Source organism: Falco peregrinus, chromosome 5 (assembly GCF_023634155.1).
Source record: "Falco peregrinus isolate bFalPer1 chromosome 5, bFalPer1.pri, whole genome shotgun sequence".
In the NCBI taxonomy this organism is placed as follows: domain Eukaryota; kingdom Metazoa; phylum Chordata; class Aves; order Falconiformes; family Falconidae; genus Falco; species Falco peregrinus.
Genome location: NC_073725.1, coordinates 82209658 through 82226525, shown reverse-complemented (window position 1 = coordinate 82226525; position 16868 = coordinate 82209658). Strand labels below are relative to the sequence as shown.

General features: G+C 37.7%; 1 protein-coding gene across 2 annotated transcripts in view; it reads right to left on the bottom strand.

The window, feature by feature from the left end:
- LMTK2 (lemur tyrosine kinase 2) overlaps window positions 1-16868 on the bottom strand; it is a 42567-nt gene that overhangs the window by 17638 nt on the left and 8061 nt on the right. For both annotated transcript variants that reach the window (XR_008747395.1, XM_055805525.1), the window contains exons 2-6: window positions 11174-11298; window positions 10207-10351; window positions 8337-8410; window positions 7681-7799; window positions 6212-6299 (exon numbers count right to left, since the gene is read on the bottom strand). Coding sequence is in view for 1 of the 2 variants with exons in the window: in XM_055805525.1 (XP_055661500.1) it covers window positions 6212-6299; window positions 7681-7799; window positions 8337-8410; window positions 10207-10351; window positions 11174-11298 (551 nt within the window). In the remaining variant the exon portion in view is untranslated. The remainder of the gene's footprint in view (window positions 1-6211; window positions 6300-7680; window positions 7800-8336; window positions 8411-10206; window positions 10352-11173; window positions 11299-16868) is intronic.

Genomic DNA, 16868 nt, shown 5'->3' with positions numbered 1-16868 from the left:
CCATAACCTACACGTTCCCAACCGCGCAGCCCAATACCAGCACACAACACCAAGCTTAACTGACTGTAGGTGGCAGCAAGTGCCTGAAGTCAAACTCTCCAAAATTGTCATTCATTAAAACAGCAACCGGTTACTTTGGGTTTGTCCCAGGTGGATTAAGTTCCTAGGATGCCTGAAACGCACCAAGGAATTACTTTTTAATTTTTAAATGCATTAGTAACAGTAGTGCTGTGTGGCATCCCTTACTTACTAAACAATTCATGTAGGCATATATTTTTGTAGAAAATACAGCTTCTATTAAATCCAGCACCTTGAAACATGCTGGTTCCATTTTCTCATTCTATTCTAATTAAGGCTACAATCAAGGTTAAAAATATAAACCAGGTGGGTTTGATAATGCTTTAAAGGGACATTGCTTATACCAAACTGCGGGAACCAATGCACACATTCAAGTGCTGGACTGCCATCCAGAGGGACCTGGGCAGGCTGGGAGAAAGGTCCAACAGGAACCTTAGGAAACTCCAGAAGGACAAAAGCACCTGGGGAAGGTAAAATCCCCTTGCAGCAATACAAGCTGAGGACTGACCAGGTGGGCAGCAGCTCTGCAGTAAGGGACCTGGGGATCTTGGCAGACCGCAAGCTGAACATCTGCTCACCTATGTGCCCTGCCAGCAAAGACCACAAGCAGCATCCTGAACCGCATAAACAGGACCATAGCCAGCAGACCAAGGGAAGGTATTATGCCCTTCTACTCAGCATCTGTCAGACCGCATTTAGATCCTGTGTCTGGTATTGGCAGCCCCAAAACAACACAGACAACAAACTGGAACAAGTTCAGCAGAGGGGCACCAAGACAATCACGGGGTCAGAGCACTTCACCATGAGGAGAGGCTAAGGGAACTGGGTTCACTCAGCCTGGAGAAAGGAAGACTTAGGGAGCACCTATTAGCAGCTGTCCAGTACGTATGAAGTTCTTAAAGACTGAGCCAGGCTCTTTGCTGTGGAGCATGGAGGGAAGATGAGAGACAACAGGCATGAGTTGAAACACAAAAAGTTCAGACTGCGTATATGGAAAACTGTTTTCCACATGAGGACACTGGAGCAGAAGCCCAGGTTGCCCAGACAGACTGCGCAGTTACCATCCATGGACACTTTCAGGATCTAACTGGACAAAACCCTGAGAAATCTGGTCTGCCCTCAGGCTGACACTGCTTTGAGCAGGAGGTTGGAGTGGAGACCTCCTAAACTCCTTGCTAGCCTGAATTATCCTCTGATGCTTCCCTGCCTATAAGCAGACAGTAGCAATACATCAAATACTATTCCCATACTATTTAATGAGCCAAAACCCAGCCCTTTATAAGACAGACTTTTAAACACAGTAAATATGAAAGGTTAAACATATCTGAATAAATACAGTTCTACAAAATTCACTTGCAGAGACCCAAGTATAAAAAGCTCAAGAATCATGTTTGAGGAAGGCTCTGCTTTCTCTCCAACTTCCTCTGCCACTCTGCCTCTTCCCTCCTCTCCTGGGACTACATGAAGAACTACATTCCGCCTTTCCTCGCATCCTTCTCAGTTCTAGTCAGGATCAGCTCAGCCATCTCTGTAAGTCAGTCTTCCCATGCTTTTTCTCTGTAGCAGCCAGAAGCCGGGGGCGTATTTACATGCAGTCTCTTTGATAGTTCTCTTGTTTGTGCAAATTCTGCATTTGGTTCACATGAGCACCCAAACAAATAGCTGACATGACTTTTTAAACCAGTAGGTACAGATGGTAGGGTTTTAAAAGTATAAAGAGGTTACCAAATTATGTTGACTAACAATTTCTACCAAGCTGGAAAGCTACCTGCCAAGTCACACAATACCACATAATCACCCCTTCTGAAGTTCTTAAGACAACTGAAAATACTACCCCTGCCTCCTCCCTCCAATGTTGCTTCACATTGTAAGTACCTGCAGTCAATACCATTAAAATGCCTCAAACTGGTGTATGGTATAGAGCACCTATACCATCAGAAAGTTGTTTAGACATACGTACATTTAAGAACTATTAAACAGTTCTGAGAGCACAGTCTTTGAACCCAACAGACATGATTTCTGAAGTTTTCATGAATTGTCAACCCCCTTTTTCTTTTCTTCAACCTCCTTTTTCTTTTTTAAAAACACACACCAGAGATACCCATTTGCCTCATATCAATATTGACTATGATTATTAAACAGATTTGTTGGACTCTTCAGTTAAGAAGTTTTCAGTGCAAAGATTCTTTGTTGATTTGAAGATAATGTTTTCAAGTGGCAGTAATCAGAAAAAGCCCAAACAGAGGAGACAACCAACCACTACAGGCAGGCATCTTCCACTAACAGCAACATCCCTAAAGCAAGCTACAGGGCATTCCAGGCAAATACTGCATCCTGCTGATCTCATCTGCTCAGGGAATTGCAAGACGTGAAGAATTTCTGTAAGAATTTGATAGGCAAATCAGGCTTACAATATACATAAAACTTCCACATTTGAATAACTTTCCTTTACTCATAAATTATGTCAATTCATTAGGGGATTTGCTATACTGACAAAACGCTGGCCACACATGGCTGAGTAATATATTAAAGTTATAAGCCAGCTACCACTATTTTTAACCTGGCATCATTCTACAATGTTTAACAGTGAACAGTTAACTATTCATAGAGGACAGCACCAACACACTAAGCAAACTAATATGGGGGGGGTGTGTGTGTGCTTAAGAATTTATTGAGCATTTCTTTTATTTACCATTTTTAAACAATTCTAACACAGGTAAAGGAAAATTAGGATTTAAAAGCTTAAATCACTTATGTGCTGCTGACATTTCTTGCCCAGCTCTGCAGAGCCAGGGACATAGAGTAACTTGGATTACGTTATAAAACAGGCTAAATTTTAACAAATACAGTTACTGCATGTACAACCAAGCAATCTCAGGTAACAGAAAAGTACAAGTAGTTTATACAGCCAAGAAAACAAGTAAGCCAGCCTGCATGACATTCAGCACCACTGAAAGTGCCAAGGAGCCTGGGAACTGATAATCCAACAGGGCTGCCTGAGCAGCCAAGGTCAAGCAGCCCTAAAAAGGCTCTAAATCCTAGTATGAAAAGTTGCAGAAGAGGGACATGCTGTGATAGACTATGAATTTGATGGAGTGCAGAGAAAACAACTGCTATACACTCTAGTCTGCGCTCGTCAGTAGAATAGCCATGTTTTTCATTACTTAATATGCCAAACTTGCAAAATGAGGTCTACACCACTGAAAAGAGCTTCAAAAGAACTTGTCCCCTGAAGATATTTAAATTTCAAATCCAACACAGCTGATTTGCCACTTTTTTCTTAACCATCAAACTCTTAATCACATAAATACAAGGGATTAAAACAAATTATTCTTTGCTGTATATACATATACAGCACCAGTAACGCAAGGCAAAGAGCTTTAGCATAGCGTTATGCTACTGCTAGCAAAACAGGAACATGTTTCTCATCCTTCCTATTTGAACAATACATAGTCACCACAGATACTAGAACCTTTGGTCAACCACTTCAACTGCATCTGCCCCTGCGGTCTGTGCTGAAGAATCAAGACTCTTGCCTGTTTTGGAAGCACCTCCATACCACTCATCTACCCAATTCAGAAAAAAAAGGTACAAAAGAAGCTACCAGCTTTTGAGATCACTTACAGAATGCCTGAAAAGTGTGAGTAACTGCTACCCCAGCCACAGTGATAAAAAGCAGCTTCTAGAATATCAGCCTACTGACACTCCACTAAAAACCTGTCTACTAAAAAAAAGCTATCCAGCCATACCTTCTATTCCAAATGGTGCCGTCTGGCTTCCTTCACATTTCTCCCTTCTTCATGTCTCTCCTCTCCCCTCACTCTGATACTGCTACCTCCCACACTAGGCCCTGGGACTACAAGAAGAATTAGTGACATACAGCAATACTGAGCTAACTTACCGCACTTATCTCCATCTGCATAAAACTGTTAAAGTGAACACAGTTTTGTCTGCCTAGCCCCTGCATATTTGTGTGCACAGTGAATAAAATACTACGATGTCGAAGCGTTACTCAGCTCTAACAAGTAAGAGCTCTTTAAGTGAGCCAGACTTCCAGTGTGAAAGTCATGTTTAACTCACTACAGTACACAATTTTCTAAAAACAAGTTCCAATTCACTTGGAATTGAAATCCGCACAGACATTTATTTTCCATTCCAAAGAAATCACCCAACTATATTTGAATTTATAAAACTACCACTTCAGCTGTCAAGCTTAGTGCCCCCTGTTAAAGTGAAAATCTCTTTTATCCCCTTAAGTAAAATCCTCTCCAGATTACTCTACAGGATCATGAAAATTTCTGGCATTAATCATCAGGCATCAAACAAGGATATTTTTTTTCCTGTATACTTAAAGTAGGGCAATCTTTAAAAGTTACTCCATCTTCAAATTCAAAGTTGGATTAAATAGTATACCTATTTAAAAACGTGGCAGCAACTAAATCTGATATGGATGCATATCTGTTAAGACTCTGTAAAACACAATTCTCTTTCAAGGGTATTTTAAAGAACCTCCAATCTGAGTAGCACATTTAAAAACTGGTAAGAAATATTCTATTTCTACATATTGAAACGCTATAAAAAACATTATCTGGTTAACCTTAGGCACCTACTTTTTAATTCTTAGCAAAACCAGAACATTTCACTTTGATCAGTCACTTAAAACGTTCAGGCGTTTCTTCCATTTAGAAAAGAATTATCTTATCAGCACTTCTGCCTCATTAATTTACCACAGCTAATAAATCTGAGTGAAAGAGCAGTAATGACAAAGATAGTTATTTAAGGTCACAGATTAACTGATGCTTCTCAAGAAAACTCAAAAGTTTAGTGTTAACCCATTTAAATTGCTTGAGGCAAGTGACGTAACTAGAACCATATTTGTGCACCTGAGTTTAAAGGAAAATTCAGTAGCAGTGAAGCTGGTAAAAGATCTTACTGAATTTTATAAATGCAAACTATTTTTGTTCTGAAAGACTTGTTTCCTAATAACATACATGCACTTTGAGTTAATTTGCCTTGACGTTTTCCAAGGAATGATATCTAGATCACAAACTTTAGAAGCAGCTATTGAACCAATGTTCTGATAGCCACCTGGAGTTCTGGGTTTGTCTGGTTTTTAATAATGTGTTATGTTTCGATAAAGCAACTCAAGTCTTTCCAGACCATGGCTCCATGGCCATATCCAAATTTTAGTCTCTGGAGACTCTGTTGTATACTGGGCACAGTTCAAAGCGTCTATACATGTGTAACACCCTCTTTCTCACAGCATTCACATGAATTCCAACACATGCCCAGGAATGCAGTGGCTGAGCAAGGTTTCTGCGTGACTACCCTTCCCATCTTCAGTGGCCTTTGTGGCACTAACAGTAGAGCAGAAAGCAGTGAGAACACCTTTCACTGTGCTCTTCACATTTCTGCTGGTGTTCAGGAAGCATAATAAGGCTGTTCCTTTGGGTGGGAAGGGAAAAAAGAATGTTAAGAAGTAGGGAAGAGAAGAACACAGTAACAGAAAAGATCAGTAAGAGAACAGGATGACAATAGGATGATACTGAAAATTCTATCCATTAGAATACACACTACCCAATCTGCAAGTGAGCCCACAATTGTATTTTAGGTCAAAGCTGCACATCACGCGTAAAATTTGCGTGCTCTCGAGGCAGGGAGGCAGCAGGGAGGAAATTCTTTCCTCAATTTTGTTCAACTAACATTTTTATGGAAATGGTAATAAAAGCACATTAAGATTGCACAGACAGAAAATAGAATTTAGGAGGTGATGTGAGCATGTGATACTGGACCACAATAAAAAGCTTCCTCCTATGACCTTCCTTCCCCTCCAAGCTCCCTGTTATATGATGTAGGCAGACCCAGACAGACCAGTAATTCTGTTATCAAAGAACAAACAGCTATTTTCCTCTTCAGAACATTCACAAGCACCTAGAATTTACATGATGAATTGAAAAGAATATAAACAAAAAATTACACTTGAGGTAAAACAAACAAGCCTGTCTTGTGAAATTCTGTTTATTCAAAAAATGCCCCAGAAAGAAAAAGAATTATTTCATGAGTGAAGGGCAATATACTACAGAATTTACACCAATGGAAAAACAACGGTAGCCTTTTGTGTAAGTGTACTTACCAAGTCACAGAACTCAAAAACTAGGAGATAAGGAATAGCTTCCACACATTGCCCAATACACTGGAGAACATTTGGATGCTGAAGAATGCTGGAGTGAAAAGATAACAGTTAAAGCCAGAAAGATCACACTATACATTATTTGCAGGATAATGCAAATCCCTACCAGAAATCCCTACCAGAAGTTTCAACACATAACATTGGCGGGCGGGGGCAGCACAAACGGAAGGTACAATTATCCAAGGCCACAGATTCCATTTGCACCTTTAAAACTCCTTCGTATTGCTGCAGCATATCACTGAAGGCAGCTGAAACTCAGAGGATGTCAAAACCATGAAAGCCAGCACTGCCACAAGAAAAAGTCACACCCGCCCTCCCACCATCCCTTATACCAAAAATAAGTGCATGCAACTGGTTTGTGAACTACACCAAGGAGCTGATCTGGCTAAAAGCTAAACCTTTTGTAGCCAGGATAGCTCCCAGCCAGATCAGTTACTTTTTCTAAATTGCTTCAAAAACACTTGTGCCAATGCAGCAGAAGGCACAAAATTTCTTCTTCTGACAGCTGCCAACAATCTAAACCTAAATGCAAATATAACTAGGACATCAGAAAGCATTAAGAACAGAAAGCTCTCTATGATCACTCATTGTACCATATTCAGGTAAGGTAATCCACTCGGTGAGGTATGACTAGTGGACTACAATATGCCTACCTTTTCCAGTCATCTACTAAAGCCATTAACCTGTGGCAGTTAGCTCTTCAGAGAATTCTCACTATTCCAAAAATACAGGAAGAGAAATTACACTCCCTTTAATATACCAAATTCATTTCCAGTACATAAAGACCTAGAAGCAAGTATCCTCCAAGCATAACACAAGAGGAAGAGAACACCAAACAATCATGTTTTATTGACATTTCCAGTCAGATCAATGATTTCTCAATGGTAGAGTACTACTGGACTGAAGTTTGTATGATTCTCGGGGCAAGGTCGGGTGCACAAACCTCCTTGCAAGCCTACCTGAACAAATTAGTTTACTACGATGTTGTATTTAATTTTTTGAAAAAGGTAACTTCAAAGAAATGAATGAGTATCTGATAACAAAGTGTTGCCAGTTCCCCTGCTTCTAGCAGGAAAGCCAAGTACAGGAGTTAAACCTCATTTCTCAGGGGCAAGTAATTACACATGAAGTTACTTGGCAACATCAGGACTTTGCTCCAAACAGCTATAGAAGAAAATGAGATAAAGCAAACCAAGTGTGTTCTCAAGTCATGAGCAATAACTACCAAACGCATTTAAGCGAAGACCTTATTTTTATTTCTAAGCAAACTCAACTTTTTCTCACTTTGAATTGAATTACAGTTTTAATTTCACTTATAAGGGAGGGCAAGCAGAGACAGTAACACTGAACAAAAGAAACACCCATAATTCATATGAAGTGTGTAAGTTAACCAAGTGTGAAACATTACTTACTAATATGGCTCTCCATTTCTTAAAAATTGTTCTTGCTCCTTGGGACCTGCACTTGCCTTCAACTCCTTCACTATTACCCTTGCTACACTAGTGCCAGTGTAGATCTCTCCTAGCAGAACCTGAAAAAAGATAACCATTGTGTCTTTAAACAGAGAGAAAAAACTTTAAGTATCTATTCAAGGAAAAACAAGAGCTAAAACCACACTGTAAGAAAGATTTTCTGGCTTTTTTTGTCAACGCATGCAGAGCTTTGATAATTAAACACCCATACTTAATATATCTTGACAACTGATGTACACATCAACTTTCAGAAAACATGTTTTCTAGCAAAGACCACTTATTTACTTAAGGGTGGGGTTTTTTCTAGAGAGAATTGGTAATAACAGGAATGTATTAATTCATATCCACAGAAATGGAATGTCTACCTAGTAAGTGACTCTAGTAAGAAACTACACGTAAATTAAAGAAGCACTGCTCAGCACTGTGACTACTGCTAAAGAGTGCATGCAAGGAAACATCTAATTTCAACTCCAGGTTTTCTTATGCTTTTACTATTTTTTTTTTTTTTGAGTACCATTTTAAAGGAAATACAGTAGCCTAGTCAGTTAGGAGTAAGACTCAAAACAGCAGTACAGTATTAAAATGTAACTTCTCACCTTTCCAAACCAACCATTTCCAATTTCCTGGATGTAGTTTAGACTCTGACGTGAAACTTGAGACTTTGATCCATCTGTCACACACAACAGAACAAACATAGCACATATCAAACCACTCAGATGGCCAAAGTTATCGACTGTCGAGGAAATAATGCAAGCTTCTACGACATTTATTCCCAATTACATGCATACATTCAGACCAAGCAACAAAACCTAGCTAGACATAGATAAAGTACAAAGGTAACGTTCTGACAATAGCACCCAAATGAAACTTTTTCTCAACTCCAGCTTCTAAACCATACTAGAATGCACCCCCTACACATTGATTCTCCTTATGAAATGTAAACTTTCCTTTTTTTAACACATTCAGTAAGAAAGCAAAAAGGCTAAGTTCTAATCCTAATATAAAAGTGTATCATACACTGTAGTTGGGTAGAGCAAATAACCTACTTTCAAAAGTTTCCTATGTAAATAAGAGTTGAAAACCAAGACAACACTCATGGCTTATAGATCTTAACATTTATAGTTATATAGAGAGTTACCATTTTAAGGGAAAGGGTTAGACTGCTTTATTCTTCAGCCCAACTGCCCTACTTATAGCTACCATCTGGAAAGAGGACATTTTCTGACTAAAAATACTTCACGTAAAGAGTCCAGAGAGGGAGAGGACAGAAAACAAGACCCAGATCTTGGCAGAGGATGGACAGTTACAATGGCAGACTCTACACTACAGAAAAGATTCAGCAGTGTTTATCCCTCTGCTGCTTAATTGGTCAGGAACACCAATGAATAGATGTACACAAAAACTTTCCATCATTACTACTTGTCTGATTGAGAATTCTAGCCCACATTTTTGTTTTCATAAGCCACATTTACACCAGTATTATTTTACTGGAACAACCATAGCTGTATAGTATATTGTCAATGTGCTCCTAAGCATGGAGAAGGCTGTAATAGCACAACTACAATTTTACCAGTATACCTTACTCAAGTACACTGCCTCACTAGTGGCAAAATAACTTCTAGTGACAGAAGGTATAGTTTTAACAATTACAGCAATGTAGGAGAGCTGACAAAATTCTTCAGATAATTTTCCCTCACTCATTAAAACACTGAGGAGTAACATTTCTTCTGTATTAAAGGCACATTGACAGTTTCTGGAAATTTGTAGGTACAGAAATTTACTAGAAGCTTCCCTGAATATCTAATGGTTAACCAACACAAGCAATATATGTATAAGTTGCACATGAAGTAGTATGAGAACAACTACTTTATGCTAAGCCATGCTTGTAATATTTAAGATGCCTAAGTTTTCTCTTACAAAAATTGTATTTTAAATAACACACTCCAAAAAACCTTTCACACAAGGAAAAGAAACCTAATGCTCTGTATGACCAATATACACATTTACAGCACGAAAAGTCTACAGTGACATTAAGAAACTGATGCAGCTGAAATAGCAGCTCTGCTGTCAAGTTAGAGATTCACTCTTAGCTCCACTCAAGGCTAATGGCTAAAATCCAATGACGACTTAGCCATGAAGAAAACCACTGAAAAGCAGAAGTCACTAACATCCTAGAGTACTTCAAACCTTTTACGTATATAGAGGCATAATAAAAGCACTCTAGAGAGATTTATTTAAGCTACTTTTCATTCTTTTAAGTTACCTACCTTATGTGGCACCCTGCCATAAGTTAACATTTATGAAATAATATTTCACATTTCATCCTACACCCTACAAAATACTTTTTTACTCAGTTTATGTAAGTTTGTAATAATTTCTTACAGTAAAGTCAATCAATCAGCTACACTTCATTTTTGACACTGAAATTGCCTACTTTTGTTTTTTCATTAAAAAGCAGTAATTTACCTGTACGAGACGGAAACTGGGAGGGAGTTGGTAAAGTAATATTGGGAACTGAAAGAGTAAACACTTCTGCTGGAGACTGAACAGATGGAGTATCTTCTGCTGGAGGTGTAAAATCTATTTCATCATCAAAGTTATCTTCAAATTCCTGGGGGGGGGGGGGGGGGGGGGGCAGGAAAGTATCTTAGTAAACAAGCTGATCTTTTTCTTAAAATTAGCACTAATACATTTCTTTTAGTTTGAATGAGCAACGTTAAGGAAGCTTAACTTTTTTCCAAGGACACTGACAGGCTGGTAGTTTTCTATTCCTTATTTTCAATTTATTATTGTTTTAAAGAAACTAAAGTATCAAGTATTGCTTTTAACAAAAAGGGTTTATTTTGGATTTTTGTTTGGGTTTTTTTTATTTTATTTTAAATGCTATCTAGCTTTAAATGAATAAACATGAACTGCTGAGGCCAAATACTCTCCATTTAGAAATGAGAGTAAAACTCCATTTTAGGAACACTGATAACCAATGTTCCAAAAGTAACTCTTCTCCGATTTTGACAATTTCTCAAGTTTTGCTGCAGTGGATATGTATATTCAGTATTTTTTTTCAATAGTGTCTTTAAACCCTATCAGCAGGCTAAGGAAAACAAATCAAAAGAATAGACAGAAAAGCAACAAACATTCTCTACAGCAAAACTGTCTCAAGGGTATACTTTTACTACTAATCCCAATAGCTAGTAATGACTCTGAAAAGACATTAAAGATCCTTACTGCAGCACGGACCAAGTACTTAAATGGTTGCAGCAAGACTTCACAGCATGTATAAACACAGTGGCTGGCTATTTCAGAAGAGAGAATCTACAGTGACACTGAAGTGTCAATAACTGCAGAGTATTAGCACAAATAATCAAGCATTCTGGATCCCAGAATACAGCTAAGAATGCCACTCGCATACACCTTTTTAAGTTCAGATGCTTACCTTGAAATCTATCTCAGGGTCTTTACAGCAGGAGACACAGTTTGCAAGCAGTATTATCAGTACTATTAGAGTACACATAGACAGAATCACAAAAGATGAGGGAACTTGAGCTGTAGCTCCTTCACCTAGAAATAAACAGTATGTAGTATTATATAGATGTTTAACATTTAAAGCAGTTCCTTCAAAACATATTTCCAGTCTGCATTTATTTAAAAGGTGGTGTTTGAACATTTAACCCTGCGGATATGATAAAAAATAAGAGGAAACTAAATAGAAAGGACACACCGGAAAAATATATCTGTGCTCTACCACCTGCCTGCACCATTCTGGACTTACTTGATTCAAGCTAAGAGGCCTCAACCAACATGATTTACTGAAGTAGCTGATAACAGTGCCACTCCCAAGCCCCAGGATTCTGTTTAAATCTACAAATTTATATAGGTGTCTAAACACAGATCTTAGAAATCTGGTCTTTTTGAAGACACTTCCCATGAGCTAAAAAACCTGTCCTAGAAGAAAAGGCAGCTAGAAGAAATTTTCACTTAAACTGCATACAAATTTAAAATATATTTCTATAAGGCAGTACTGTCTCTTTCAATAAACACGTTCATGACAGTCTGCTAAATATAAAAGCTGCTTTCACAAGTGCAACAGATCTAATCAGCTCCACCCCAATTTCTATTTCTTCTGATTCATTAAATGATTTGCCTCCATTTCAAGAATTTTAGATCCCTAACCATTTTGCAAATACTTCCAAATAATTTTCCAGAATTTTATATATGAGTATTCTACAACACATTTTCTATGATTATGTCAGGTTACTCACACAAGATTAAAAGCCTCAAATGGCATTTATAAAAATCTTAAGTCTTTGCCAGGGGAATTAAACTGATTTTCATCCCTGTTTTCATCTTAAGTAGAGAACAAAGATACGTAGTTCCCTAGGTTTTTGGTGGTGGTTCATTTTAAACCTCTTTTTACAGGTACTGCCATTGGGACTGGAAGAGTAGTTGGACCTTATCTGATTAAAATATATTTAGATATTATATCCATGTTAGAGTTTAATAATGTCAGGTGACTTGGACTGACTGGATTTCATGGGAATGTCTGAGTATCAATGGGAATGTCTGGCAACAGAATACAGTATGAATGAGGCCTCAAAACTAAAGAAAATCAGAAGCTGATCACTAGTTAAGGGACATACAAACGTTGTCCACACACCTTTTAAACCTTCAAAAAAGCTACAAAAAGGAATAAGATTTCCAGAAAAAGCTTTTCATCATGTTCCACAGAAAACTCACAAAATAGTTATTTTAATTACATGTAAAGCATAAATTGATATAATCAAAAGACTGCTTTAAAGAATGCTAGCATACTTTTGGAAGATCACACATTTTCTGTACAATTAGGAATATTGTCTACACAGCAATAAAAGTTAACCAAAACCCAGAAGGTTTTCAAATAAGTGATACTAGTAGTTTCCAGTCTCCACAACAGCTCTGGCATTCTAACCTCATTAGAGGATACGAATATGCCATTTGTAGATGTTCTGTACTGTTCAAACACTCATCAACCATGACGTGAGGCAACTCACCACCTTTTAGTCAAAATTTTGAAGAGGAAAAAGAAAAAAAATCTCTGAAAAGGGTGCTCAATAGAATAATTTATATTAATTTAAATCAAGACGCCTACATAACACCCATATATTTTTCCATTTGTAAGCATCAACAAGAAAAAAGGGAAGGTAACAGCCGATTTATGTTTACTTCCTTCAGATGTTCAGTAATCCAAGTAGACTGAAAAATAACTAAACCACAAATATAAGCATTCTGTGAAGTCATTAGCTAAATTACTGTAACACACACACATTAAGTTAGATAAAATTTAAATTATTCCTTTGAACTTCTAACTGAAGCCAAGCAGTAAAAGGTAATTTTACTACAAAAAAAAGTAAACCTATTTCTGTTACCAGGTATTACTAGTTGAAATAGCAGACATTTTTCCAAAACCTCCCCACTTAATTTCCAGACAATTTCCTCACCTTCACCACCAACTTCACTGAAATGGAAAGTCAGCTCACCACAGACGCAGATTTCCCTGACTAATGAACACCCCGGAACTCACCACCACAATTACAATATATATTCCTCCCAGTAGGAGATCAAGACTCCTGAATCCCCTAGAAGTTTCATCCTGTGTACTGGACAGGGAAATTGGGAAAGTTAGCCAAGCAAAAGTAAATCAGTACATGATGAACTTGGACACCAAGAGCATTTTTTATTATTCACGGAACACATTACTAGCACATCTTAAGAGACTGCTATTTGAAGACTAACTTCAGACCAGATCCTTAAGAGGGAGGTATAAGGCACCTCAGCTGTCAGATGCATGAAACGCGCCAAAAAAATCTATCATATTTTTTTGTTGGTTATTTATGGTACAGTCATTTCCTTTTTGATGCCCACATGGCTGACATGAATTTCACAGCCTCTTCCTGTTCCCTACAGGAGACGAGCACCCTCCCTTGCTCCAAATACCATCGCTTCTTCTAGATGCTCTTTTTGACCACCCTCTACCAAACCTTTGAGCAATTCTTTAAAATTTGCTTTACTGCTTTCAATCTTACTGCTGCTTTCAGAGACATGACAAGGTCTTGAATTGAAAAACCACAATTTTATTAGGTGCTTTAGCACAAGATGTTTTCTCCACCTATGAGCTTCCCACCTATGCCCTACATGGGGCACAACTATAACAGCTTGACCACAACATGTATTTGCATAAACATTATCGTGCTCACTCCAACTTAGGATCCCACTTTTGACCTCCCAGGTGTTACAAATTGCCACAGCAAAAACAACTAGGAGGATTCAAGCTCCTGGTGGTCTTATGCCAAGTTTTCTAGTTTATTTAACTCACAACAAGGCATAACAAGCACTAACAATCATAAACTGCATGTATTGTACATTAGACAGCTGAATACATGTGCACTTTATTTTATATGAAAAAGGCAACATATTTTGGTTGGAATTCCTTCTGTAAAGCAAACTGCACGTTTATCAAGCCTAAAAATCTGAAGTGTTTTCTATAAGTTATACTTTTTTCCATAATGTAACCATCTCCTTTAAGCGTCCTGGAACGAACACAGAAAAAAAAAATACTGCTGCTGTTCATTATGTTACTTCCTAACCTTACAGACCTTTTCTAATTCCCAAAAAAGAAACTGTGTGAACTAACAGTAATAAATTGGAGAAGGTAATGAAGTTTTGTTGCTTTTTTTCTAAAAAAAAAAAATAAATAATGAAAGATCTCCTTTGAAAAGGCAGCTAACCATTAACAGTTCATTAAGAAGATGGAAATAGTCTAAACTTCCAAAAGCAAGGCAAATTTCACATACAAAGTCATAGAAAGATGCTTTAATAGAAGAAAACCACCCATCGTCACGGGCAAGTTTCTGCAACACTTAAAGAACAGCATCTCAGATGACTCATACAAGAGCTACTTACTAAGAATTGCAGAATCCATTTCTCTTCAGATAAACTTTGAAGTCTCTCACAGTCATTAATAAGTAGCATTTTTTAATTTCCACTTTTTTAAAAAAATGAATGTAAAATTAAGTATGAAATGATGGCAACCTGTAATTGGCCTAAAATTTATTATAAGTTATTTTAATAGCTTGCATAAATACATACTCAGTGATGGAAGTCACTTATTAAGTATTGGAACTGGCGTTTGACAAAGTGCTGAAAAAATCTGCTGCAGTGTAACCTCTTTTGCATTTTTTTTTTAAAAATTTACAATACACTGTAAATTTAATTAGTTTTAATCGAAACCTAGGTAAAATCCAATAAATATCACTCACAATTTCATAATGAATGCAGAATTTAAGAGTCTTAATATAATATATTCTAAAAGCAGTGAACTTAATAAATTTACACAGCATTATCATCTCAGTTTAAAAACCTACCACATCTAATGAAACCCTACACAGTACCAACCAACTACATCTTAATACCTATCCAGAAGTCAGAATTTGTTCTTTATGAAAGGAACTGCAAAAGAGATCCACAAAATACTGTCTATAAAATGCCAACAATATAAGGGTTCCTGTCAGTTAATATAAACAGTCTAGACTACTTTGGTCTGGTATATCCAAACTACTTAAGCAGGGGGAAGAGGACTGGATTATATCACTACTATATTAAAATAAGCAGGAGATGCAGTGTGTCTGTGTTACTATATGTGTTACTGCAAGGTTAACACAACATGCTTTACTAAGAACTCTGTGCTAGTAAATGTTCCATCTCAAAATGGCATCTAGATGGTCCTAAATTATCAACACAGAAAATAAGGTCTTTTTTCAAAGCATCACAGTATTAAATACTGATTCTATGCTGTTACTTACGCACTTTTTAAAAGCACATGGTATCATAAACAATTCAATGCCCTGGCTGAGGCAGGTATTTAATTAACAGCTATTGAAGCAGATTCTTCAGCACCTCCAAAGCCTGCCATTTCATAAGGAAATTTTACACTAAAGTCTAAATTTGAGCACAGTACATCTGATGTCAAACCCTGTACACAGGCAAGTACATGAACAGGTTCACTGAAAAAACAATGATGACAAACTATGCTGGCATTCTCAGGATCAAGTATAGACATGAGAATATATCCTTCACTACGTATTAGAATGTTTCAAGGGGTAGAAAGATGTTATTTTCATACAAAGCACATTTCAAAGCAACTTATATAGGTCAGGATTCTCTATACCTTCCCCTAAGTTTCTTTCAAGTCTACTTTGTTCATAAGATAGTTCACTGACTACAAACGCAACAACTGAGCAAACAATTTTATTTCTCACTAGAACTGGTTTACTTCTCTATCCCATTTCCCAGTCTTCCCACAATATTCTTAAATACCCACGTCATCCACCTGTGGCATCCTTTACTACCGTTAATTAGGAGCAACAGGCATGCCAGCTAGCCACATGTTCCATCCATGCTCACTCGCCAACCAACAGCCACCACTCAAAACGATACAGGACAAGACATAACTGCCTGTCCCTACGAGGGATGGCAGGCTTGCTTTTCTTCTACTAGCAGATTAAGAAAGGCCATAACGTTTGAACTCTGCCTCTCACAAATTTGGTTCAGCATGATTAATCATGTTATTAAGATCTCAACCTTCAGGAAACTGGGCTAAAAAAATGCATGACAACACACAGTTCTAAGCTTGGGGGTACAAAGAAAAATGTACATGACAGGCATTACTGAGTAGACTAATAAAAGACATTCACTACTTCGATAAAGGCAGTGCAAGGCCCAGATAAATTAAGCATTATTAGGGCACCATGAATTTCAAGGGAGCATCTGATTTTAAGCTTTCAGCACAGTAGTTGCTATGCGACAACAGTCCCACTGCATAAGCAAGAGCCTCTTTTCTTCCAAGAGCAGCCATATAAACGGCAGTTCTGCACTAATAGCTATAACTATTTCCAGCACAAATCTAGCATGACAGCAGTCACTTAAACCGTCTCTTGGACACCCTCAAATTACATGATCATGAACTGAGATGCTACTTTTACGACACCAAATCGGAACAGAGCAGCCCTTAAAATACTAATGAATGACCAAAGCAACCTCGCTACCTAGCTACTTCCACAGCATCTTTCATAAACTTAATCAGTTTACTTACTCTG